General features: G+C 37.0%; 5 protein-coding genes, 1 long non-coding RNA gene, 1 other non-coding gene and 1 pseudogene across 60 annotated transcripts; 3 read left to right on the top strand and 5 right to left on the bottom strand.

The window, feature by feature from the left end:
• Positions 1-812: 812 nt before the first annotated feature.
• Positions 813-3,532, bottom strand: LOC104793543 (peroxisome biogenesis protein 16). The gene is made up of 7 exons (XM_010519909.2): positions 3,222-3,532; positions 2,833-2,890; positions 2,353-2,572; positions 1,685-2,255; positions 1,537-1,604; positions 1,204-1,265; positions 813-1,104 (listed from the first exon to the last, which is right to left on the bottom strand). The coding sequence occupies exons 1-7, from the start codon at positions 3,288-3,290 to the stop codon at positions 1,043-1,045; spliced, it is 1,110 nt and encodes a 369-aa protein (XP_010518211.1). The 5' UTR covers positions 3,291-3,532; the 3' UTR covers positions 813-1,042.
• Positions 3,533-3,782: 250 nt separating this feature from the next.
• Positions 3,783-11,795, top strand: LOC104793542 (uncharacterized). Of its 50 annotated transcripts, none has more exons than XM_087455156.1 (31): positions 3,783-4,263; positions 5,139-5,206; positions 5,302-5,360; positions 5,956-6,027; positions 6,366-6,449; positions 6,563-6,607; positions 6,763-6,868; positions 6,984-7,144; positions 7,246-7,308; positions 7,406-7,472; positions 7,563-7,596; positions 7,736-7,769; positions 7,869-8,005; positions 8,116-8,178; positions 8,276-8,318; positions 8,622-8,715; positions 8,838-9,005; positions 9,107-9,171; positions 9,269-9,340; positions 9,418-9,463; positions 9,684-9,947; positions 10,047-10,117; positions 10,247-10,273; positions 10,374-10,407; positions 10,517-10,560; positions 10,667-10,726; positions 10,805-10,925; positions 11,013-11,074; positions 11,191-11,256; positions 11,434-11,524; positions 11,609-11,795. In XM_087455156.1, exons 11-16 carry the CDS (start codon positions 7,582-7,584, stop codon positions 8,705-8,707), a joined length of 378 nt encoding a protein of 125 aa, XP_087311282.1. In that variant the 5' UTR covers positions 3,783-4,263; positions 5,139-5,206; positions 5,302-5,360; positions 5,956-6,027; positions 6,366-6,449; positions 6,563-6,607; positions 6,763-6,868; positions 6,984-7,144; positions 7,246-7,308; positions 7,406-7,472; positions 7,563-7,581; the 3' UTR covers positions 8,708-8,715; positions 8,838-9,005; positions 9,107-9,171; positions 9,269-9,340; positions 9,418-9,463; positions 9,684-9,947; positions 10,047-10,117; positions 10,247-10,273; positions 10,374-10,407; positions 10,517-10,560; positions 10,667-10,726; positions 10,805-10,925; positions 11,013-11,074; positions 11,191-11,256; positions 11,434-11,524; positions 11,609-11,795. The 50 variants fall into 50 exon arrangements, with proteins under 50 accessions (XP_087311282.1, XP_087311302.1, XP_087311278.1 ...); XM_087455181.1 differs by having other exon boundaries at positions 3,787-4,263; positions 7,246-7,321; positions 9,273-9,340; positions 11,438-11,524; XM_087455171.1 differs by having other exon boundaries at positions 3,787-4,263; positions 7,246-7,321; positions 9,273-9,340.
• On the top strand, positions 11,614-13,289 carry LOC104793541 (ubiquitin-related modifier 1 homolog 1). Its single transcript, XM_010519903.3, has 5 exons — positions 11,614-11,723; positions 12,060-12,432; positions 12,599-12,683; positions 12,784-12,866; positions 13,007-13,289. Exons 2-5 carry the CDS (start codon positions 12,410-12,412, stop codon positions 13,122-13,124), a joined length of 309 nt encoding a protein of 102 aa, XP_010518205.1. The 5' UTR covers positions 11,614-11,723; positions 12,060-12,409; the 3' UTR covers positions 13,125-13,289.
• A 65-nt stretch (positions 13,290-13,354) lies between these two features.
• LOC104793540 (uncharacterized) lies at positions 13,355-17,214 on the bottom strand. 2 transcript variants are annotated; one of them, XR_015560056.1, is made up of 10 exons: positions 16,345-17,166; positions 16,046-16,240; positions 15,445-15,834; positions 15,181-15,244; positions 14,871-15,083; positions 14,652-14,759; positions 14,369-14,474; positions 14,077-14,288; positions 13,864-13,967; positions 13,355-13,787 (listed from the first exon to the last, which is right to left on the bottom strand). XR_015560056.1 is itself a non-coding variant. In XM_010519902.3 (10 exons), the coding sequence occupies exons 1-10, from the start codon at positions 17,014-17,016 to the stop codon at positions 13,643-13,645; spliced, it is 2,214 nt and encodes a 737-aa protein (XP_010518204.1). In that variant the 5' UTR covers positions 17,017-17,214; the 3' UTR covers positions 13,355-13,642. The 2 variants fall into 2 exon arrangements, 1 of the variants encoding a protein (XP_010518204.1); XM_010519902.3 differs by having other exon boundaries at positions 14,866-15,083; positions 16,345-17,214.
• Positions 17,215-17,459: 245 nt separating this feature from the next.
• On the bottom strand, positions 17,460-17,540 carry TRNAL-AAG (transfer RNA leucine (anticodon AAG)). The gene has a single exon. It is a non-coding gene; the product is annotated as a tRNA-Leu (tRNA).
• An 84-nt stretch (positions 17,541-17,624) lies between these two features.
• On the top strand, positions 17,625-19,047 carry LOC104793536 (uncharacterized). 3 transcript variants are annotated; one of them, XR_769342.3, is made up of 4 exons: positions 17,625-17,747; positions 18,048-18,130; positions 18,510-18,730; positions 18,870-19,047. It is a non-coding gene; the product is annotated as an uncharacterized LOC104793536 (long non-coding RNA). The 3 variants fall into 3 exon arrangements; XR_002032496.2 differs by having other exon boundaries at positions 18,411-18,730; XR_769341.3 differs by having other exon boundaries at positions 18,395-18,730.
• On the bottom strand, positions 18,051-21,523 carry LOC104793538 (B3 domain-containing protein REM20-like). 2 transcript variants are annotated; one of them, XM_010519898.3, is made up of 5 exons: positions 21,006-21,523; positions 20,324-20,460; positions 19,347-19,534; positions 18,405-18,936; positions 18,051-18,326 (listed from the first exon to the last, which is right to left on the bottom strand). In XM_010519898.3, the coding sequence occupies exons 2-5, from the start codon at positions 20,355-20,357 to the stop codon at positions 18,175-18,177; spliced, it is 906 nt and encodes a 301-aa protein (XP_010518200.1). In that variant the 5' UTR covers positions 20,358-20,460; positions 21,006-21,523; the 3' UTR covers positions 18,051-18,174. The 2 variants fall into 2 exon arrangements, with proteins under 2 accessions (XP_010518200.1, XP_010518202.1); XM_010519900.3 differs by having other exon boundaries at positions 19,347-19,486.
• Positions 21,524-21,857: 334 nt separating this feature from the next.
• Positions 21,858-23,381, bottom strand: LOC104699470 (zinc finger CCCH domain-containing protein 59-like; annotated as a pseudogene).
• Positions 23,382-23,410: the final 29 nt, after the last annotated feature.

Below are 23,410 nucleotides of genomic sequence, written 5' to 3'. Positions count from 1 at the left end.
ATATACGCATACTTACGTAATTGTACTTGGACAAACAATATTCCAATCCAGATATCAAACATAAATCCAATACAAGCCGAACTAATAAGAGAAAAAAAAAAGTAAACGGTTTAAGTCTTAGTTCGACATTAACTAGATTGTAACCAATTCAAACTAATTTTGAGCTCATAGGTTAGTTCTCCATTAGTCCATTTAAACGCCGAAGCGGGTTTGATGAAACCATTAGGCTATTACTACATATGACCGACCGGAAAGAGGGGACCCTACCACCAGAAAAAGATAGGGCTACATAAGAGTGAAAGTGTGGACCTGAGCTTAACTCGGACCCTACTGCTAGTACTATCCAAGTGCCGGTTACACCACACATTGTTGAGGGCTAGGCCCAACTCTTGGACCCTACCACTCTCCCTGGCACACCCTAGAGATTGCAGAAAAAAACCGGATCAGATTAGAATTTAGAAGTAAACCGAACTCGATTAAACCCTAAACACAAATTCAAGACCAATTTAGCTGATAACCAAGTTGTGTAGGTTCCACACAACACATAGATGATAGGAGGGGGACAACAGATTCGGGCCTACCACCGAGGGATAATGTTGTCATTTTGGCAGCCACTTTTGCACAGCATATCACTACGTCAGCATTAAATAATTCAGGATGATTGGGGTATATGATGGGTTTAATTCTCATGCATTAAAATCATACTACAATCTTCTTTCACTCTTTCTTATGCAAATTTATTACCAAAAAAAAATACCGGTTGTTACACTTAGACTACTACCTTTTTAACCTCCGCTAACGAATAACGATTCTGGGATGAACACGCTATTGCTTGTTTTATTGTATAAGTCCGTTCTTCAGACATAAACAGGTAAAACATTTGTCTGTGAATGATCATGTCCTAAACTGCAATAAATGCAGATTTCTTACAAGAGCCTGAAACCATTCCCTACGTCTTCCATCCAAGATCTATAAAGTATTCCAACAATGGCGATATATTCTTCTTTTCTTCCGTTGCAAAAACCATTAGTAACGGTCAACTTCATGATCCCGATATGTAAGTGTACCGTGACTGAGCTCCCTCCAAAAGCTCCACAATTTTCTCTGCAGTTTCCACGAGAGAACCAAAAAAGACAGTCAATAAATGCAAGTAAACACGAGTTTCAGTTATCTTGTGAATGATATGAAATTTTATATGTATACCTGTGAGGAATCCGATCAACGGAATTGGTTCCAGCGTCTTTTGAGAGCTTTCCAGCTTTTGCCTACAATCCCCAGCCAATCATATCGGTATATTATTAGTTGAGATAGCTTAAGCTATAAGCCTAAACCTAGGGATGCCCAATCTGATATTGACTAAAGCTAAGAGCCAAGATTAAATAAACCAATTCGGTTTCACTTTTTTGCCACTATAGAACAAACCATAATTGAAACCAATGTAATAACTTTCCTTAGCTTTCTAAACTTCATAAATTTTAAAAAACAAACCAAAAACCGGATTAGACCCCCTAAGAAATGGGACTCATAAACGCTCACCTTGTGTACTTGGTGAAGAATGGATCTCTCATGAGGTATAATGCCCATAGCAGCTTCCGTCTCCTAAGCTGTGAATTTGAAACAAGAAATATCAGTTAAACCGGTTCAACATTACTGTGATCGATTGAGGTACGAGAAAATTTCTAACCTCATCCTTTTCAGGTCCGGAGAAATGGATTTGCTTGCTCTTCTCCCCCCACCACTTCGAATTTGCAAGAATACCCATTCCCAGTGTGTCCACGGAAAGAGAAATAGCCCAGGGAATCCAAGACCGGATTCCGTATTTTCTGATGAAAAGAACGTAAATGAGCGGTCTCGTTATGAAAAGAACCTCACCCATTGCAAATAACGCTCCATTAACTCCCTTCTCAGATAAAAGCTCGGAGAGAGTTTTTCGCCTCTCCTTGATCATTGAAGGCTCTATAACTGCTTGCTGATGTTGAACTCTTGGAGACCAGCCTGAGGTAGATGTTATTGTTGTTCTTGATCTTGCATTCTGACCAAATGAATTTAAAGCTGACATTGCCCGTCCTTCCATGTTCCATGGATTATGATGATTCTGGTTTACGAAACTATGAGGTCCATGATTCATATCTGAATTACCAGCTCTATTTTGCGACTCTGTTTGGTTAGAATCTTTCTCATCGTTAGGTGTTTCCCCTCCTTGAAGAAGCATCTTATACCCGCTATTCCGAAACAAGGCTAACCTAATCAGAGACCTGAAACAAGACTAACCTAAATCAGAGGCCAGGATATCATAATGCCGACTAAGCATGTAGTATAGATCCAAGTGATCAGAAGAAACAAGATACTTACTTCATAGCTTCAGTGACAATAATGAAATTCCATTTCTTGTCTCCATAAAAGTGTTCAGCCGCAACTTCCACAACAGTTTCCAAGTCCTTAAGGATGGCGATGAGTAGCGGATAAGAAAGGGATGTATCAGTGTCGGAAGATCCAACAAAACCACGAGGTTTTGGAGCATTTTCAATAATGTGTTCATTGATAGTTGTGAATATGCCCAAAAAAGCCGTTACTACAAAGAAGATCACCAAAATCTCTCAGCACACATCCGAATTCAACAGAACAAGAGAGATACACAATAGAAAGAAAGATTCTTTTTAAAGTAAAAGGTTCTAATGTTTAAAGACTTAGGACATAAAACATGCGATTTGAGAACCGATAAAACTGAGTATAGGACAGAGTTCCATTCTAGTAAGAGACTTTTAGGAGCTAAGACAGGGGTAGTGAATCTAAGATTGAAAGCAGTAAAATGTTACCAAAGTATCACAAAACCTGCTTCTGGTCCAATCTCTGAAGCAGAAAACTTCTCAGGAAGCAGCCATGTCAATCCCTGCAACAACAACAACAAAAGAAACATACTTTACGAATTATCAAGCTGATGAATTCCACAAACTACAAAGCCTCTCATGATACGGTAAGCCACTAAAAAATATCTAATTCAACTCTTCAATTCAATTCTTAAATCCAATACAAAGAAACGCCTCGATCTCAGATTTCACTGTTATATATACACTAGTCTCTCCAAGCAAAACTAGACAATGAAAACTCTGAAATTGGACACTAACGAGAAAGCAAAAACAAACCCTAATCGAAAGAGAATCAGAACATAATAAAACTGAGGGGGAAAAAAAAAAGAAAGATTAAGGAGTAATGAATCTTACGTTGGCAAAGGATCCTAAGGAATGTACATACTCTCTATTTCTCCAAACCCATTGCTTATAAGCTTCCATGGAGCTTCTTCATATATAGAAACAAAACTGAATTCTCGATTTCACAGAAGAAATTGAGGAACAAGAAGAAAATTCCATTCACGTTTAAATCTCTCTGATTTTTTTTTTTTTTGTGTGTTCTTTCTTCTGTTCTTTGGGTCGCTGGGGAAAATAATATCAATCCGGCAGCAGGCATCATCAAATCTATTTTCGAGTTAAAAAAACTAGGACTCAATCTTGTCCGTTGATAGGATACAGTTCGTATAAAACAACGGGTAAAGATGCGATGTGTCTTCTTTATTGTATGCGTAGCACAGGATTATTCATTGGGAAAAGTAATAGGCCTTATATCTTGTATGTTTTAAGGCCCAATGAAAGAGCCCAACAAGTCTTGAACTGCAGATGACAACGCTACCAGAGAACATTGGAAAATTTCCTTTTTGTTTTGGGAGAGCGGAACAACAAACACATCTATCTGCCTGTAAATAGTACTCTTATGTCGTCTTATCTCTAAAAAGAGCAAGTCCATTGGGAGGATTTAGCAAGGACTCTTATTTTTTCTGAACCAAAAATAAATCAAAACAGATATAAAACCTAAGAGTTGCCTCTTAATTTGTAAGTTTTGAGATCAACTCTTATTCTAACCTTGTTGTTACGTGTAGACATATGATTGGTTTTATTTTTGATATAAAAAACAATTTCTTTTCTTTTTTTCCCTTTCTTTCTCTTTCTTCTCCCCATCTCTTTCGCGACAAACACCGTTCTTTCACTTCCCCAATTTCTCATATTTGCGAAGCCACCAATCTCCGTTCTTTGCTCTTGTTGATTAAACAATCTTCAGCCGGAGGTGATGATTGAGCAATCAGAATAACACATCAGAGGTTCTGATCTATCGACGAGTTTGGATATTGACTCATTGAGAGTTTTTTCCACCAAATCAAAGCGTTTCCTTCACTGCTTTTCGAGAATTTGATGAACCAATCTCCATCTGATGGTAATTTCATGTTTATATTTGTTTGAATTCTTGTTTTATAACGATTTCGAAATTAGGTTTTTGGATTTTCGAAAATTAGGGTTCTTCAATATCTCTTTTGTTTTTTTTTTTTGTGTTGGTAGGCATGATTTTTATTAGGATTAACGAAATTAGCCATGAATGAAGATGAATTTTAGGCATAAATTGTATGTTTCCATTGATCTCGTCCATTGCTTGATTCATACTTTGTGTCCAGTGTCGGTATTAGATAGGATGATCCGTTTGGCAAAATATCAAGTATGTAAAATTTGACTTATTTAACTTCTCGTTTGGTCTTCAATGCCTTGGGTTTCCCTAATTCTCTGCTTTTTTTTTCTTGATGCTGTTCGTTTTTATATATAAATGTAGGCTTCTCGATTGTTTGGGTTTTTAGCTTCATAATTTATACAAAACACCATTCATTTTAGGGTTTGGGGTTTTGTGGTTACTGCAAGAAGCTTGATTTTGTGTATTTAATAGGAGCCCCGTGAGTGCAATTATAAAGGAATCTTGAGTCTTTTGATGAATGTGATAAGCAATTTGATTTTTAAAGGTTTAATAATATCAAATGTGATTGTTTATCAAATGACGAAAGCTCAGAAGCCCAATTTTAGATGTGGATAATTGGAATTATGATCCAAGTAATGTTGTGTGTGTGGCTTAATTCTAAGGTCACTACTATTAGGCTGTGACGGTTGTATTCGTTTGAGGGGTCTTAGGAAATCTTGTTCTCAGTTTGTCTTAGCTACTGCATAAATTGTGTATATCTGTTTTGGTTTTGCTTTCTTCTTTAAAATCATTCTCGTAGTTGAGAATCTTTTTCATATCTTGCATTTTTTTTTTCCTGATTTTTTTAGAAATGAGATGTTGCCAAGAACTGATCCAAGGAAATTCACCTGGTGTTGATTCCCGGTGTTATGACAAGGTTAGCTACTTAGTATGATTCACACAGCCTTACACATGACTGCTCTTGTAACTCTAAGTTATGACTACTCAACCCAATTTCAATCTCTTTTGTAGAGTCCGTTTGACACATTTCTGGTGGGTGGGGGGATACAGCTGAGGCTAACGATATAAAGGTAACTCATTGTCCTCTCTTGTATTGATTTTTTTTCAGATTAGGTAAGCATTGAGTGTTGAGTTGATTGAGTTTGTGTTTGTTGGTTGGGATAAATGCTTGTTAGATAATGCTTGTCCCCATTTGTGATTTCTACTTCTATTTTAATATGCTTTTCTGTTTTGTATGTTTAAAAGTTTATGAAATTCAATAATTTTCCATTTTAATAAAATCTTAATTGTTTAAATATTTAAACTAATTATTTTACTTAAATTAGTTATATTTCAAAAATATATATTTTTTTTTCAAAAATAAGAACCCTAATAAGAGTCTACCAATGGAGGAGTATAATTTTATTCACCAACAAAAACTTCTTATTTTGTAAAAGTATACTTTTTAATTAAAAAAAAATATAAGAGTTTCAGAATAAGAGGCTTCCAATGGAGATGCCCTTAGAGATATCAACAATTCAGAGACTCTTCAATCTTCTTCCCCAAATAGAAAAGTAGAGAAAAAAAACAATTAGAAAGAAAAAAATGTTTAAGCGAGAGAGAGCAGAGCGTTGTTCTCTCCGATGGTGTTGATTTGTTATTGATGATGATGATTTTTTTCTGAAGAAAGAAGAAGATGATTCAGAATCGGACTTGGGACTTGGGATGACGATGACCCAAACAACAACAACAACAATGGTAAAAATCCTCTTCTCGTAATTACAATTTTTTGTTTCATTGATAGATAAAACGTACATGACCGTATCCTCTTCTCTTGTTTTCTAAAATTCTTGGGGTTTTTTTTTTTTGTTTTTAGGGTTTTCAATTCGGCTCTTACAAATTTAATTAACGATGCTTCTTCTTCTTAATTCTCTATGTGCAGATCAATGGTTTGAAGTATGAATTATGTAATTCGGACTTTGGGGATTTATTAGGGTTTATATATATATATATTCTGGTTTTGCTCATTCATGTTGCTGTTTTTAAATTCGGACTCGATAACTAACGATGGTTTCTTCTTAATTCTCTATGTGCAGTTCAGTTTGAATAACGACGAAGACGACGACTCAGACTACTTAAGGGTTTGTTTCTATCATCAACACCACAATGAATCCGTAACAGTAAGTGTAGACTGATTTGATGACTATTAAGTAAAGAAGGTTTTAACATTCTTAGGCTTTTCACTTTGGCGTTTCTATTCATCTGATTTCTTATTTCTATATGTGCATATCAGAGATGGTTTGAAGAATGATGAAGAAGACGACTCAGACTGCTTAAGGTTTTGTTTGTTGTTTCAGGGTTCACTTTCTTCCCTTTTTTATTACGGATGATGATTGCCTTTTTTCTAGTCTTCATCACTTTAGAACAGACTCATTAATTATGTAAATCTGTTTTATTAATCTTAATTTATTCTTTTTTTTTTTTCTCTTGCAGGAATTTCATCATCTTTAAACTATGGCAAGGGAGGGCTAAGTAACCAGCCTGCATAACAGAGAGACATCTTCTATTGCTTTAACTAATGAAGTGTCTAACTAAGCAGGTATTATGACTCTTTTTTTTCAATCGGATTTTAATACGTAATACACTCCCGATTTAGGTTGTTCATTGTTTCAGACTTCAAAAATTAACGATGGCTTTTCTAATTTTATGTGCAGATTAGAAAGATATGGTTTAAAGAATGAACGCAGTTTCATAATAAACTTGGCCGAGGTTCGTGCTCACGGTAACATCAAACTGATTCTAGTGACTGATGGTCTTTGACTCAATTGTCAATACAATACGTTTTCCTTGTCCACTTCGAATTCCCCATCCATAAGTGCGAGTCTTATTCCCCTTTAAATTTTATTCTTTGATACACAATTTAGATCAGATAGAGATACTGATATAGATATATTTTTATGGTTTTGTTGCTGCTAGCTTCTCTAGATGGAGATATTATGTGGATCCCTTTCTTCCGGTGGAAAATTCTCTTCTTGCTCTGTAATTAATCTAAGTATCCTCTTTTCCTTTCTTTACTTTGTTCTGTTTCAAGTTTATTCAACCAATAATAATCTTCTTCTTTTTTAATTCAATGCAGCCAACATATTGGAAGCTGTCCCAAAATTGTGAACACCACTATCATCAACAGACTTAAAGGCGTTAAGGTTTGTTCATAGTTTTCATTGATGTTGATTTGTGTCTCTGTCTTGTGTATATTTTGTTTTCAGTTGATGATTTATTTTGCCTTTGTGTAGGATCTGGAGCGGAGAGAGGATGCTGCTGCACAAGGTACATATCTTTTCTGCACATGGTGAAATATTATTACTTTAAGAGGATTTGAATACAGTGTTATATGTAGCTTGTGATATGTGTCTCTGTCTTGTGTATGTTTTGTTTTCAGTTGATGACTTCTTTTGCCTCTGTGTAGGATCTGAAGCGGAAAGAGGAGGATGCTGCACAAGGTACATATCTTTTCTAATCTGTTGCAGTACTGCTACTTAGAAGATTTGAATTCAGTGTTAGTTGTATCTGATTTGCTCTTATTTTACCTTTCTTTGTAGCCGGAATTGTTATTGAGGCGAAAGAAAAACTGGCCTCCTCCCTTCCTCCCAAGTCCCACCTATCCATGAAGACATTGCTAATGAAATTTTGGTTTGTCTCCAAAGGCTACAGTATATTGCATTTCCAACATAATTGGGTACGTATATATTGTCTTGCTTTAAGAGTAAGGAATTATCCCAAACACTCTTAACTTCACTTCACTTATAAGATGGTAAGATTTTATTCGTCTGTGTCTATGCCCAACAGGCTTGGTTCTTGCACTTTATTGGAATATCATTGCCGTTACTAGAACTTGGATCAAAGGAGAAGGTCAAATTCCCCACTTTTCTGGTTTTCTCATTGATGTTGCTGTTTTTGATTCAGACTTGATAACTAACGATGGTTTCTTCTAATTCTCTATTTGCAGATCAGTTTGAATAACGATGAAGAAGAAGACTCCGACTGCTTAGGTTTTGTTTCTATCATCAACACCACAATCCATAAGTGTAGACTGTGATATTTCTATCATTAACACCACAATCCATAAGTGTAGACTGTGATATTTCTATCATCAACACCACAATTGTTTGCTGTTGTTTCTCTATATGGATTAGATGGAAGATGATATATGCAAGGCTCTCTTTCTTCCCATTATTACCGACGATGATGATGCCTTTTTCTAGTCTTCATCACTTTAGAACAGACTGATCATAGCTTAATGAATCTGCTTTGTTAATCTACCTGGAACTTATTATCTTTTCTTTCTCTTGCAGGACTTTCATCTTTAAACATTGGCAAGGGAGGGCTTAGTAACCAGCCAGCATACAGAGAGACATCTGCAATTGCTTTAACAGTCTGACTAAGCAGGTATTATGAAGCTTCTTTTCACTTGGATTTTAATAATTAAACACTTGCGATTTAGGCTTTGAACTTAGGCTGCTATTTCAGACTTCAAAAATTAACGATGGTTCTTCTGATTCAATGTGCAGTTCAAAGAGATATGGTTTGAACTTTAAAGTATGAATGCAGTTTCATAATAAAAACTTGGCCGATGAGAATGCTCACGGTAACAACATCAGACTGATTCTAGTGATTGATGGTCTTTGACTCAATACAATACGTCTTCCTTGTCCACTTCGAATTCCCCATCCATAAGTGTGAGTCTTATTCCCCTTTAAAGTTTATTCTTTGTTACACAATTTAGATCAGATAGAGATACTGATATGTTTTATTCTATTATGGTTTTTGTTGCTGCTAGCTTCGCTAGATGGAGATATTATATGGTTCCCTTTCCTCCGATGGAAAATTCTCTCTTCTTGCTCCGTAAGTAATCTCAGTATCCTCTTTTCCTTTCTTTACTTTGTTCTGTTTCAAGTTTATTCAACCAATAATAATCTTCTTCTTTTTTAATTCATTGCAGCCAGCCAACCTATTTGGAAGCTGTTCAAAATTGTGGACACCACTATCATCAACAGACTTAAAAGGCGTTAAGGTTTGTTCATGGTTTTCATTGGTGTTGCTGTTTTAATTCATAATTAACGATGCTTTCTTCTAATTCTGTATGTGCAGATCAGAGATGGTTTGAAGAATGATGAAGACAACTCAGACGCTTAAGGTTTTGTATCTATCATCAACACAGTTCATAAGTGAAGTCTGAGATTTTGGTTTTGTTTGTTGTTGTTTCTCTATATGGATTTGATGAAACATGATATATGCATGGTTCTCATACGGATGATGATGCCTTTTTCTAGTCTTTATCACTATAGAACAGACTCATAGTTTAATGATTCTGTTTTATTAAACTACGAGGACTCATTTTGTTTTCTCTTTTGCAGGAAATTCAATTTTAAACAATCGCAAGTGCTAACCAGCCAGTTCATAGAGAGATATCTTCAATTGCTTTAACGAAAGAAGGTTTAATAAAGATGAAGAAGAGTCAGACTGCTGAAGGTTTCTACATTCTTTTGGATTCAAGGGAGTGTTCATGCTGCTTCGAGTTCCATACTATCACCTTTGCCTCCGGAACCTGCTGATTTTGGATATGGTCGTACTGTTGACATTCCTCTTGAGTCTTGACAGACCGGGCTCTGGTACACGAGGTTTGATTGACAATGGACTAGACATTGTTCATTTTTGTGATTTGGTGGATACTTGAATTAGTTTTAATGATTTTTCTTTTTTTATCCTTTTATTGATAGGTATACAGGATTTGAAGAAGAAAGAGAAGGAGCCTCAAGCCAAAGAAGCTGAGCTGAGACGACAAAAGCAGGTGAGACTTTAATTCAAGCAGCACCTTAACAGTTCCTGAAGAAATTTCAATGTTGAAGAGGCATCTTTTAAATTTTTTGTGATGAAGAAAAGCCAGTTTAACGATGTCATGTGCATATTTTGTTTTCAGTTGATGATGAGGATGCTGCTGCACAAGGTACATATCTTTTCTGCAATATTATATAAACCTTCTGATTTGTGTCTCTGTCTTGTGTATCTTTTGTTTTCAGTTGATGATTTCTTTTGCCTCTGTGTAGGATCTGAAGCGGAAAGAGGAGGATGATGCACAAGGTACATATCTTTTCTTTTGCCAATACTGTTGTTTATGGTTTTCACTTCGGTTGTTGTTTTAATTCAGACTTGAAAATTAATGATGGTTCTTCCAATTTTATATGTGCAGATCGGTGATGGTTTGAAGAATGATGAAGATTCAGATTGTTCAAGGTTTTGTTTCAGTCATCAACTTAATCACTCAGTACTTCCGCTTTAATTCCCCATCCATAAGAGGTTACTGAGATTTTTAATGGTTTGTTTGTTTCTGCTTCTCTAGATGGAGGGATATATATATGGTTCTCATTATTATCCAACGATGGTCAAATCCTATTCTGCTGTAAGTTATCTCTAAATACTCTCTGCTTTTCTCTTCTTTATTTGTCACTGCCTTATACCAACAATTCCCCTTCCATAGGTAATATGTGGCAACTGAAACTCCCTGATTCCTTTTAAGAGTTAGCAGCAGTGAATAACTTGAGGAACAGATATTGGCAAAGATTCCCTAGTTCAAAGCTTGAACCTTTGTGAACAAGAAGGTAATGCATCTAATAGATATATTATTTGCACTTGAGAAATATAAAACTAAACGAAACCAATGCGTTATCTTATGCTATCTAATGCAGATTTGGGCAGCTCTAGTTTTGCCTGCATCACAAACAAGTATTCCACATCTACTAGAATTCAGGTAAGTAGCATCTATCTATCAGAGATTATCATCACTTTAGAACAGATTCCTAGAATACAGGTAAGTACCGTCTTATTATTCTAACGAGGAACTCTTTTCTTTTATATTGTTGCAAGAAATTTCATCTAAAAACAATGGTAAAAGCTAACCAGCATACAGAGACATCTCCAGTGGCTAAGCAGGTATAAAGCTTCTTTTCACTTGGATTTTGAGAATTATAACCAGCATACAGAGGCATCTTTAGCGATCCTATGGTGCATAATTATATTGGTTCAATACAGGAAGTGACCTGGTTATATTTGCTGTGATATATATATTTCTAAGTTCTTTATACATGATTAAAATTGTCCAATTGGTAGGAAGGTTCAAGGGCTACTACTGATGCAGCAAGACTGCGAACTGAATACAACGGGCTGGTTGAGGGTTTGGCACTGAGAAGGGACCTATCTGGTAAGTATGTGTTGAGGAAGGTGATGTGTGGTTTGGTTGAAAAAACACAAAAGTGCATGACATTTTGTACGTTGATTACTTCAGCAGTACTTGGGTACAGCTGGGACACTGAGAACATAGAGAAAATAAAATCCCTGTTAGCTTTTGTATCGTCGCTGAATTCTCAGGCTGGGAATTGAGCAGAAAACACTGAAGTAAGGTTTTGACCATCTCCAGACTCTCATGCTTACTAACCCTTGAGAAATTACAGATACAAATGAGTTTTTGCCAATCCATACAGTGTGTGACTGAATTTTCAGATAGAACTTAGTTTTCTAGTTTACAGAAGAAATTGAGAAACAAGAAAAAAAATCCCTGAAAATTAAAATAGAAAATTCAGTTTCAGCTTTCTTGTTTCTCAGGGATTTTAATTTCTGAGAAACAAGAAATGTCAGGGATTTTAAATATAAAACAAGAAATCCCTGAGAAACAAGAAAAAAAAAATCCCTGAAGAAACTAAAATCTCTGATTCTCTTCTTCCTTCTCTTGGTTGCAGTTTTGCCGGTTGTTGGGGAAAAAATATTATTAGCCACCATCATCTATTTTCAAGTCAAAAAACTAGGACTCAATCTTGTCCGTTGATGTGCTAATGAACGGTCACGATGCGATGAGAAGACCACTAATCGGTAGAAATTAATAGGCCTTATTCAGTAGTAGTAATAAAATAGGCCCAATAAAAGAGCCCAACATCTCTTAAATTGGTAACGACGTCGTTATGATGAATGAGCAAAGACATCTACACGAACTGTGGAGCGAGCGTATCTCTCTCACTCTCCGATTGAAAGACAGAAAAACCCTAGCTCTCTCGGGTTTGAATTTTTGGATGCGTCCAAACCATCGACGAGGATGCAATTGACTCTCGAATTCGGGTGAGGTTATCACTATCTCTGTTAATTTCCTCAGTTGTTTCACTCTCTCTGTTCGTAATTGGCATGTTACTGTTGAATCATCAAATTTGGTGTTTCTTGAGATTATTTATCTGATTCGTTTTTTTATGTAATGCTGAAGTTTGAACAATTGATTTTGATTGTGTAGGGGTGGGTTAGAGCTGCTCTGTGATTCTGAAAAGATTCATAAAGTTAACGTTGATTTGCCCAATGGAGCTGCTGCTGATGATGATGTAAAGCTGCTTGAATTCTTATGTTTTTTTTTTTTGGATCATAAAGCTCATATTTTTTTTCCTCTACTCATTCCCCCTTTGTATTTAATTCCTGGATTAGTTTACTATGAAGCATTTGCTGTCATGGGTTCGTACAAATCTGATCAAAGAGAGGCCTGAGATGTTCATGAAAGGAGATACTGTGTAAGTCTCGTTTTCTCTTCTCTATCATCACTCATCAGCTCAAATGTAATGAAGTGTTGAATTGTTAATGAATGGTTTGATTGATTGGTCTTTTTATCAGCTCAATGAAGGTTTAATGTAAAACATTTGTTGTTGTGCAGGAGACCTGGGGTTCTTGTGTTAGTGAATGACTGCGATTGGGAGCTAAGTGGTCAGCTCGATACAACAATCCAAGAAAAAGATGTTATAGTTTTCATTTCTACTTTGCATGGTGGATAAAAAGATCTGATCACTAGAGCTTTTGTCTAGGATTTTTTAGCAAATTGTGATACTTTGTGTTTGTAATCTCTACCACCACCGAACCTAATGTATTTTGTTTACTTGAAAATTGATATTAGAGGTTGTATAACTTTAAGAGATCTGAATCTGCATATCTCTTTTCTATTTTGCTCATTGAATTGCAGCAAATTAACAATTCCATGAGCTTGGTCTCTTATTACGGGATTTACTTTATAGAAGAATATTTTGATCATTCTGAATTGGAGGACTTGGAATCAATACATATTTTGACGAAATAAGTAAAGACCAAAGAAGTCGATATAGCAAGTTAAAATACATTTGGAGTTTGTGAAGAAAAAACTCTATATAAACATGCGGTTACATAACTACAATTAGATAGAACATAACATATCTATTTTCGTTGTAGATCTTTGACGGCTCTGCTCAATTGGTAGGTAGCCAAGGAGGCTGCCTTTTTTTATCCAAACTTGAGCTTATCGCATATGTAAAACACAGTTCTACGTTACCAACAAAGACACCATTGCAGCTGCCGAGTCAGGTCCATCGTTGTTAACACTTGGTATGATCACTTCAGGCGACACTTTTTGCACAAACTCTTTTAGCTCCGTGAAGCTGCTATGCTCACTGTAAGGAACCTCGTACCTGAAAAATATATAATGATTCTCTGACTCATGATTTTGACCTCAATGCCACAGGACATGAAGATAGGGAATTTTACCTTATGATTGTACCCAGTTGAAACCTTCTTCCTGGGGACTTCTTTTTAGTCTTACCAGATGTCCAACCAGTAGGAGAAAATGCAACGATAAGACTGTAACGGTTCTGCAGGACTTAAAAGCATTAGAACCCACCCTCTAACGAATCAGCCAAAAAGAAAATCAATTCTTTTGTGTTTCTTTGACAGTCAAAACCGAATGGATGTGTTTCTTACTGTGTATCGGTTAGCAACATGCTTCAGCCGTTTGAAACTGGCAAGGGTCCACAAGGGCACAACGTGAATGTGGCTCTCCTCTTCCTTCACTGTAAACCACTGCATATCTTCCTTTGAGAATCCCAAGCACTCGAAAAGTTTTAGTTTTGAAGGATTGATGTATATCTTTTCCCGTAACACACGTGCAACTTCTAAGAACAGCCTCTCCTTTCCTTTCAAATGAGAAGAGATGGAAAAATTTAGATCTTAACGTAATATATATCGAAACGGAAAAAGAAGAGTGAAATATTACCAATGGTGTAGCTTCCAATTAAGAAAAGGGTCTTGGGATTAAATGCTTCAGCTTGAATAGCCTCAACAACAAACTGTATTACCGCCTCTTGCTTTGGAAAGTCATACTGTGCAACAAATGAAGGCATAAATATCAAACCACACTTGCTTTGAAAAGATACGTAAACGCTTAGATCATCGAAGTTGTGGCAAAAATGGATTTCATATACTAATGTAAACCGAATAGAGATGTTAACTAAAATTTGAGCTTTCTTTATGCTACGAAGTATTGATGGAAGACGAACCTGGGGGTTACAGTATGTAGTATCAAGAATAAGAGAGCTGATATGAGACCCAATCAACCAATTTGCCATCTCTTCACTATAGCGGAAATCACCCGTATGTAGAACAGCCTATACAAATCAACACAGTGAGCATAGCCTAATTTTACCTTATGATAGGGAAAGTTAAACACACATTTATGACTACAAAATGGAAATGCCTAATTTTAGAACGCACCTTACCGTTGGCTGGTTCAAAAAGTATCATGATGGATCCCGGACAGTGGTTTGCATCAAAGCATGTCACATCAACGCCCGCAATATTAACCTTCTGGCCAAGTTCCAGGACTTGCAGTCTCTCCCAAGGGATACCAATCTTCATATTCACCAACTTGGCGGTAACTAAGGAACAGTATATCTTCCCATGATTAAATGACTTTGTCAGACCTTGATAATCTGTAAATGAAGATCCAAAGACTTTAAGAATTGATTCCACGATATGCATGCTTCTTCTGTTTAATATAAATAATTAGACATGCAGCAGACTACTTACGATCGAGATGAAAGTGTGTTAGAAACCAGTGGCCACAATTGCGTGTGAGGTACTTGAATGCGTCCTGCATACATATATTAAACCAGAAAATCACCAAACATTAAGATTACTTAAACATAAATACTCAGCATCAGCAGGAACTAATTTTCATGAGCATGTTTGACTTGAATGAGGAGAAGGAGAAATATGTAACAAGGTCTCATTCATGGGCTATAACTTTGATGAAAAAGTAAAACCATGGCCTGGGGTGTTATGAAGAATTACCACTAGAAAAGGTGTCCCCAGAATGCAATTCCAGTGTGGAATGACTTTAGATTTCCCATTGTTGCCATTTCTTCTCACAGCACGTCTGGAGCTCGAATCTGGTGGACTCTTTTCTGCGACAGGATCTTTAGGGGCCTTCCGGATCTTTGTGCCATCGGTAGCCTGACCAGGGAAAAATTCTGTAATCAACTTGTTTGCAGTTGTTTTTTTGGGCTCACTTGCCTTACGACTGGTTGTCTTGTCCCTCTGTCTCGCTGTAACATGGGCACTTGTACAATTAGACTGCGCCTGTGCTTCAGACGAAGATACAAATGCTTCTCTAAGTCCGCTAAGTGCATTGACAATCTTCTTTCTGGGACCAAGTGACGTGATACCTATGCTTAGAAGATCCTGTGGAATTATAAGCTTGTCAATTCTCAATTCTGTATCTCTGTGTAAAGAAGTAAGCTATGTATAAAATGCACATAACGAAAACAAAATTGTATTTTCGTCAGTTTGGTGAAGCTATGTATAAAATGCACATAACGAAAACAAAATTGTATTTTCGTCAGTTTGGTGAAGATACTTATATGAGCTACGACTGGTTATGGTATTCCATTACCTCCTCAGTAAGTGAATGAAGGGTATCCCAGTCGATCTCTTCACGAATAAAAACATCTTCATATTTAGCTAAACCTAGACTCCTAAGCCATTTAAGCACTGGAGACAGGTCAGTAACTAGCTGAGGAAGCTGAACTGGATCATCAATAGATTCTTCAATAAGAGAATATGATTTCTCGCATTTCCTCAGGGAGTCCTACAATCATATTTACAAGTCAGCAAGTCAATCAATGGCGTCATAAAGTAACACTTTAACAAAACTCCTACACTTTATAGGGGATAACAAAGCAGCTTACTTACTTGCAGTTGCTCAGGAGCCTGATTATCAGAATTGTCGAGACACTTATTGGTGTGAACTTGCCTCTGCTCTTCACTCAAAGCTGAAATATCCATTGAACACAATGGGCACTGAATCGAATCATCCTTGACTAAACTGCACTCTCCTCCAATGTTACCCTCAGACTCAGAGCAAAGCTTTAACAAGACGTCAAACTCAGAGTCGGATTCATCATCATCCTCATGGATTCCACTATCAATCCCGAGACGAATCCTCGACTTTGATAACCTAGCCTCCATAGAATTACACAAATAGCCCTCACGATTCGCCTTAAAACAGTCATTGTTATCCACTTTATCTCCGAGAGAACAAATCGGACCAGTGAAATCTCCAATTGAGCAATCAACACTCGACGGGATACAATCTAAGCTACTACAGTCAAGAGTAGAAGACGAGCAGAGCAGATCCGTACCATATTCATCAGACGGGTCGGAGCTAGATTCAGGAGGCGGAGACGGAGGCGGGGTCACATTCTCCTTTCCAGGATAACGACTGAGTCTGGGCTTCTTGTTTGGACGGCGGTGAGAGATGTTGTTGCTGTTAGCATTGGTAGGTTGAAGAGGTTTACGAATCGAAAGCTGGGAGGAAGGAGGGATTTGGAAATCGTCATCGTCATCTTCGCCGGAGTTCCACATAAGTCCCGGCGAGTCGAAAAGAGATAGAGCGATTCGTTTGAGTGTGTACTACCAGAAGAGAGAGAGAGAGAGAGAGAGAGAGAGAGAGGAGACGACGACGTTCCGACTTCAAAAGTCGTACAAGTCGGGCTGAACATATTTTTTATCATTAATTTTTAATGGGCACCGCACAACTAATTGTTTTAAAAAAATTGCGGCAAAAAAGTGTTACCTTTTCAATAATTTTAATCAAAACAAAGGAGGGAAAAAACAAAATAATTGTGGAGAGATGAAAATAAAGTTTAACTTTTACTGTTTACCAATCTCTAAAGCGGGTAAGTTAAAAAAAATAAAGCAAATGGTATAAAACTCTAATAAGATGAGCCCAATAAATTAAGTATAATGGACTGGATCTAATATATTTTCAGCCCAATATGTTAATTTTCTCAAAATTAAAAATTAGTTGTTGACAGTGGGATTTGAACCCACGCCCTTTCGGACCAGAACCTTAATCTGGCGCCTTAGACCAACTCGGCCATATCAACTTTTGTTTACCGATATGTTTTCACTAATTATAAGTTATATACATATTAGTAATATGATATAACTGTAGAGTGTTAATTATAAAGGCGGCCTTGTTTGTGGTGTGAATTAGGGTTTACATCTTCCCAAGATCATTTTGGTCGGCTGATTCTTTTACTCTCTTTCAGTCTTGTCATTGCAGAATCTCTAAGAAGCTTCTTACGAAAATGGTTAGTTCTCGATCTTTGATCTCGTTTCGATTCTTTTGTCTAATAACATTAGATATGCCTTAATGTCAATTTTGTTGTCGAGTCTGATAGTAGTTTCTGTGGGAAAGAACAGAGAACTAAACGATTCCTTTGTTTTTATGTGATCTATTGTTTCAAGCGTGTCTTCTCTTAATGCAATTCTTAGGTCGTTAAGGGATTCGAATTGTAGTTTCATGATTTGATTCATTCCATTTCCATCACAAGTGAGATAATTGGACTTGTGCTGACAAGATAATCTGTGTGTTTCGAAATAATTCTCAGGTCCTTCAGGCCCACCTGCTGAGCTCGAGAAGAGGAAGCACAAGCTCAAGCGTCTTGTTCAGTCGCCCAATTCATTTTTCATGGTAAGAAGTATTCTTTGTTAATTCCTTCAAATTTCTTGCAAGTTTCAAACCACCACAACATGTAAGAACCCCATTGAAAGTAAAGAGAGACAGTAACTGAATCTTACGTCTTTTACCAGTTCATTATTCCTGATCTTGAGGGTAGTTGTAAAGTGTGGATTAGTTAGCGCTTTAACGTCTACGTTCCCTTCAAAAACTGAAACAAAACAAGCTTAACAATACTAGTTTTTTGGATTAACGATGTTTAAATACTTTGAAAAAAAGACTATCACACCTGCAGCAGCATCAGATTCAGTCGCTTCGTCCTCAAATGGATAAAGACTCTGGCTGATTTCTTCATCTTCACCTAAGCTAATGTCATATTCAACATCCATTGAAGGTTCTTCGTCTTCTTCAGAATCAGAACTAGAACCAGAAAGCTCAACATCCATTGAAGGTTCTTCGTCTTCTTCAGAATCAGAACTAGAACCAGAAAGCTCAACATCCAATGAAGGTTCTTCGTCTTCTTCAGAATCAGAACTAGAACCAGAAAGCTCTAGTGTCTCCGCTTCAGCTCTGGTCTCTTTACAGTCAAAACGACCGAACACACTAACTTCAAAGGTTCGGTTACCATCATACACGAATGTCAAGTACTCTCCGTCCACAAGTTCATGGTCCTGTGCAAACTTTGACCATCCAGCTGTAAAATACACACCGTCACGTATTTTCTTCATGCTAACTGTCCAATCTCTTCCTCCAGTGCCTTGGAGCTTTGCTGTGTTTGGCAATGGATCAGCAAGGAATTCGATGAAAGACAAAGGAATCGCCTGATGATCCAAACACATGTATGTTAACTTGTTATAACTTAAATCAAACAGAAACCATGGTGTCTTAGTTTTAACAAGCGTATTATTAACACACATTAAACTGTCATAAAAGCCATCGAGTCTCTCTGTTTTTCAAGTTTACCAACGACAGTTTTTTAACCTATGCTTTAGTGCACAAGAAACAAAGTAAAAAAATCCAAAAGTTGTTACCACTCACAGCTCATTCTATCATTCCGGTTTCATTACAGTTAACAGATTCACCCCAACTGCAAACTAACTAAAAGATTCAAAACCATAAAGCACAACTCTCTCATTGATACTTAACTTTCCTAAAAGTTTGAGACTTTTGCTACTACGGTTACGGAAGACAGAAGAAAGAAGAAAAAGGAAGAGATAAGAGTTATTCTTACAAATGATTCAGAGTCTGTGTGAGAGACGAACATCTTGAAGAAACGAGGAAGCAAAACGTCATCAGCATCATCATGTTCAGGCTCAGCCATGGAGATGTAAGAAGCGAGAGAGAAAGAGAGAGTCGAAGTGGGTCTCTGAGCTAGTGAGAGATGGATACAATACAAACTATGATTCAGACAGAACTGAGCTGTTGTTTTTATAGCCAAGAGAGAAAGAGTGAGAATGAAAGAGAAAGGAGTCAAAGTATGACCGTCAAACAAAACCTAAACAGAGTTGTACTCTAATTCACATATCTTTACTTTACAGTTTGGCCCCATAACTTGTAATAAATTATAGTCAAAAGGAAGCAGAAGCGGATATGAAAATACTCAGTTTGCGTGTGTGCATGAATAAAACAGAGACTGTAATATTTGCTGGTACTGCAAGGATGTGATATTGCAGCCCACTGTATCCTCTGTTGGGTTCACAGATTATTTAAAGACTTATTTTTGGTAGATGTAGTAGTAGGTCGAACATCTTAATAAGCTTATATTAATTTCGTTCACTATCAAAGTATCAATACTAGAACTTGCTAGCTCAAGTTTCTTTACGCACAATTCATGAATTTAATAAATTACTGTTTTTTTGTGCCTTTTTGGGATGGGGGCTTTTTTTGGGGTATTTTAGGCTGGACTCTTGTGTTTAGTGTGACTAAAAATAATAAATCAGAAATGGTGAAATAAATAAAGAGGCAACTCTTATTTTAGAGGTTTAAGGGCATCTCCAATGGTGAAACCCCATGAGGAGTTTTAACCATTTTTTAAGATTATATTTTGCTTTGCTCATAGTTAAAAACTTCATTAGAAGTTCTTAATTTTTTTAACCTCCAATGGTAGAAGTTCTTAAGAAACACATCAGATCAAGAAGGTTGCGCTTACAATGAATGAACCATCAGATCAAGCTAGAAGTCAAGTTCTTTCGGGGATGATTAACAAACCTTTGAGAGAGAGATGTCCAGCCTTTCCTTGCATATAATTAGCTGCCAAGCTCTTAATATCCTTTGGTGCCTTTCTCCCAAACTGCTTATGGTAGCAGATGATTGTATATGCTTGTGATATCCAAGTATAGTTTCACCTATTCACATTAACAATCACATACGAGAGCTTTTATGAAGCAAAACCTAAAAAGCAAATCAAACACACAAATCAAAGACTTTACTCCGTAAGTGTTTATCTTACTTACCAATCTAAAAACATCAAATGTGATCCAAACAGAAGAAAATAAAAAAAACCTTGATGAAGTAGCAGAACTAAAGGTACAAAACTTTAATAGCAGTTTGATTACACTTATCTTGAATGCAATCCTCACTAGCAAGAACAGTCACAACAAAACATTAACTAATTAGGCTAATCAAGCATTTTCCAATCCCTTAGGCTAATCAATCATCTTCAATTGGCATCTGCACAAATTTGTCAATCCAAACGAAATCTATTAACTAGAGCAAACCTAATCAAACAACATCAGCTCAAACTACACTAATTTTTTTCCAATCCAAACGAATAGATACAGTATAGCAAAACCAAATCGAATAACAATATGACAAGATCAATGATAAAGCTTAATTCAAAGCCGAATAACAAAGTAATCATTGGTTAATTAAATCCTCTCAATAAACTAACCTGTACGGACTCGGCGTGATCACCCAAGTTCCTATACTCCGGATTCGCTTTCGTTCCGCGTCGTACCCATGCTTCTCCGGATAGCATCTGCGGCTTGAACAAGCTACCGTGGATTTGAGAGAAGAAGAAGAATGAGAGGAAGAGAGATTCTGGGGTTGGGATTGAGGAAATAGTAACTCGGGTTTGGAGATTCTGGTTACGCCAAACACTCGTAGAAGAGAAATCTGGCTCAAAATCTGTAGCTGTTTTTTGCTTTTGCACAGTGATCGGTCAAGGTATAAACGCTGGAGATGTGAAGATGATGGGATCCATACCTCAATGGTCTCATGATGCATACTAAGAAGGTATAAACCAGCTTCTTAATCATCACTTGTATTTGTTTAACCTTTTGATTGACACAGAACCTCACTGGAATCAAAGGTTTATCAAAGGCCAAAATTAAAAAAAAAATCTGTGAAGCTGTTGAGAAAGTTGTGGTTAGTTTTAAACGTTTCCAACTTTTGTTGTTGTATCTATGTAGTGTAACTTCCTGCATTTGCTTCGTTTTAATTGTCAAAACGTTTCTCCATCAGAACTTTGGATATATGACTGTAAGTGATGCTCTTCTTAAGGTCAGACTCATTGATTTTACTAAGGTCTAGAAGTCTGTCTTGCATTAAGTCTTGTTGCTTTACCCCACTAATAGAACCATGAAATTTTGATATTTCATATATTAGATATTGAAACCTTCAAGTTGGTTTTTGTTTGTAGAGAAAATCAGTTGTGAAAATCACTATAGTGCCAGTCAGATCATACGATGGTAGACCAAAAAAATGATTCATATTGGTTTTTGTTAAATTAGAGTAGAAAGTAGAGCACTAAAGAAGTGCTCGGATTAAGCTTCACTTACGATGGTAGATCGTATATGCCAACTGTTCCGTTTTCGTAAGAGCAGAATATAATCGGCCTGGCCTCTGCATCGTGCAATCCACAAAGAACGTGCACACTCTGTTTCAAACCAGAAAAACATAAACAATCAGAATACTATTTCTTAAAAGGAAAACCAGGTTTACTTGTTGTTCTTGTTATTAGAACTTACTTGTTCTTGGCTGCGTGTATGGATAACTTTCAAGTTGAGACTTTCTGAAGAGCCCCAGACTTTTATGGTCCCATCCAGTGAAGAAGGTAACAGATATTGATCCCAACATAAGAGCGACGTGACAGTGTCACTATGCTGCCTCAATGTCATTATACATTGCAATGTGTCGAGATCCCACACCTGAACATGTTGATTGGAATCAACTCTATAACATGGCAAGTTCTTTTGGGCAAAGATTGAAATAAATGGAACTATCCCCGTACCTTAATGGTTTTATCCACAGAACCAGAGTATAGCCTCTGACCTCCAACAACAAAACACTTACTTCACCACTATGTCCCTCGAGAGATGTGAGGTATTTGAAAGGATCAGACTCAGTGTCGGTAACTTTCCAGACTGTAATTCCAACGAGACCAAAACGGAATACACTTTAGATCCGGATGCAATAAACTGGAAGTAAAGAACTTACAGAAGTAAAGATGGAGTGAGTTAAAAGGCTTACACTCGTCCCAGCACAAAGCATTCCGTTTCCAACAGCCATTGCATTCACCTGACCTCCTACCGAGATACAAATCCTTACAGGTCTGAACATTAAACGCCTGCAAGATTGTATAGCAAAAACTTGAGACTAGCGTCGAGATGAATCCCACTGAATTTCAAAGAATGGTATTTAGAAAACAGATAAATGTCCTGAGGTTAGAATGCCCTAGACTAACCTTTACAGCATTTGGCAAGCCAAGGAAAACCCATGGTCCTTCACTAATTAGAGACCCTGCTTCTGCCTGGAGGTTGATCTCATGCACAAATTGACCAGTATGGCAGTCCCATATTCTCAAAGCACCATCACCACTGACTGAGTAGAGTTTGTCAGAACCTTGAGGTACTGCAATCCCCTTTATATCCTACGGTCAAGAAAAATTAGATGTGAATAAAATCTGCTTTCCATTCAGCCAACACTCAAGATGAAACAACGGTGCATACTATGCTAAACATAATAAAGGAGTATCAAAGCAGCATGGAAACTATATGCGAAGTACCTTTCTATGTCCTTCAAGAGTAGCTACCATCACCAACCCAGGAAAACAACACCAAGAGTGTAAGAACTCGCATTGCTCACCCTTCTTGCAGTTTCCAGCTTTCCAATACTTCCATACAGTTTCCCTAGACTTGGGACTGCCACTATCTTCCGGCGTCCAAACTCTGGAGCCTGAAATAGACGAGCTCCTTGACCCATACAAACCATTCTTCCTTGGCTGGTTTGACACAAGATATCCAGTGCCTGAAACTGGTGAGTTCATCGACCTATGGGCACCATTATTCCTAGGCT

Source organism: Camelina sativa, chromosome 6 (assembly GCF_030686135.1).
Source record: "Camelina sativa cultivar CO46 ecotype springtype chromosome 6, ASM3068613v1".
NCBI classification, from domain to species: Eukaryota; Viridiplantae; Streptophyta; class Magnoliopsida; order Brassicales; family Brassicaceae; genus Camelina; species Camelina sativa.
This window is presented reverse-complemented; position numbering and strand designations above follow the sequence as displayed.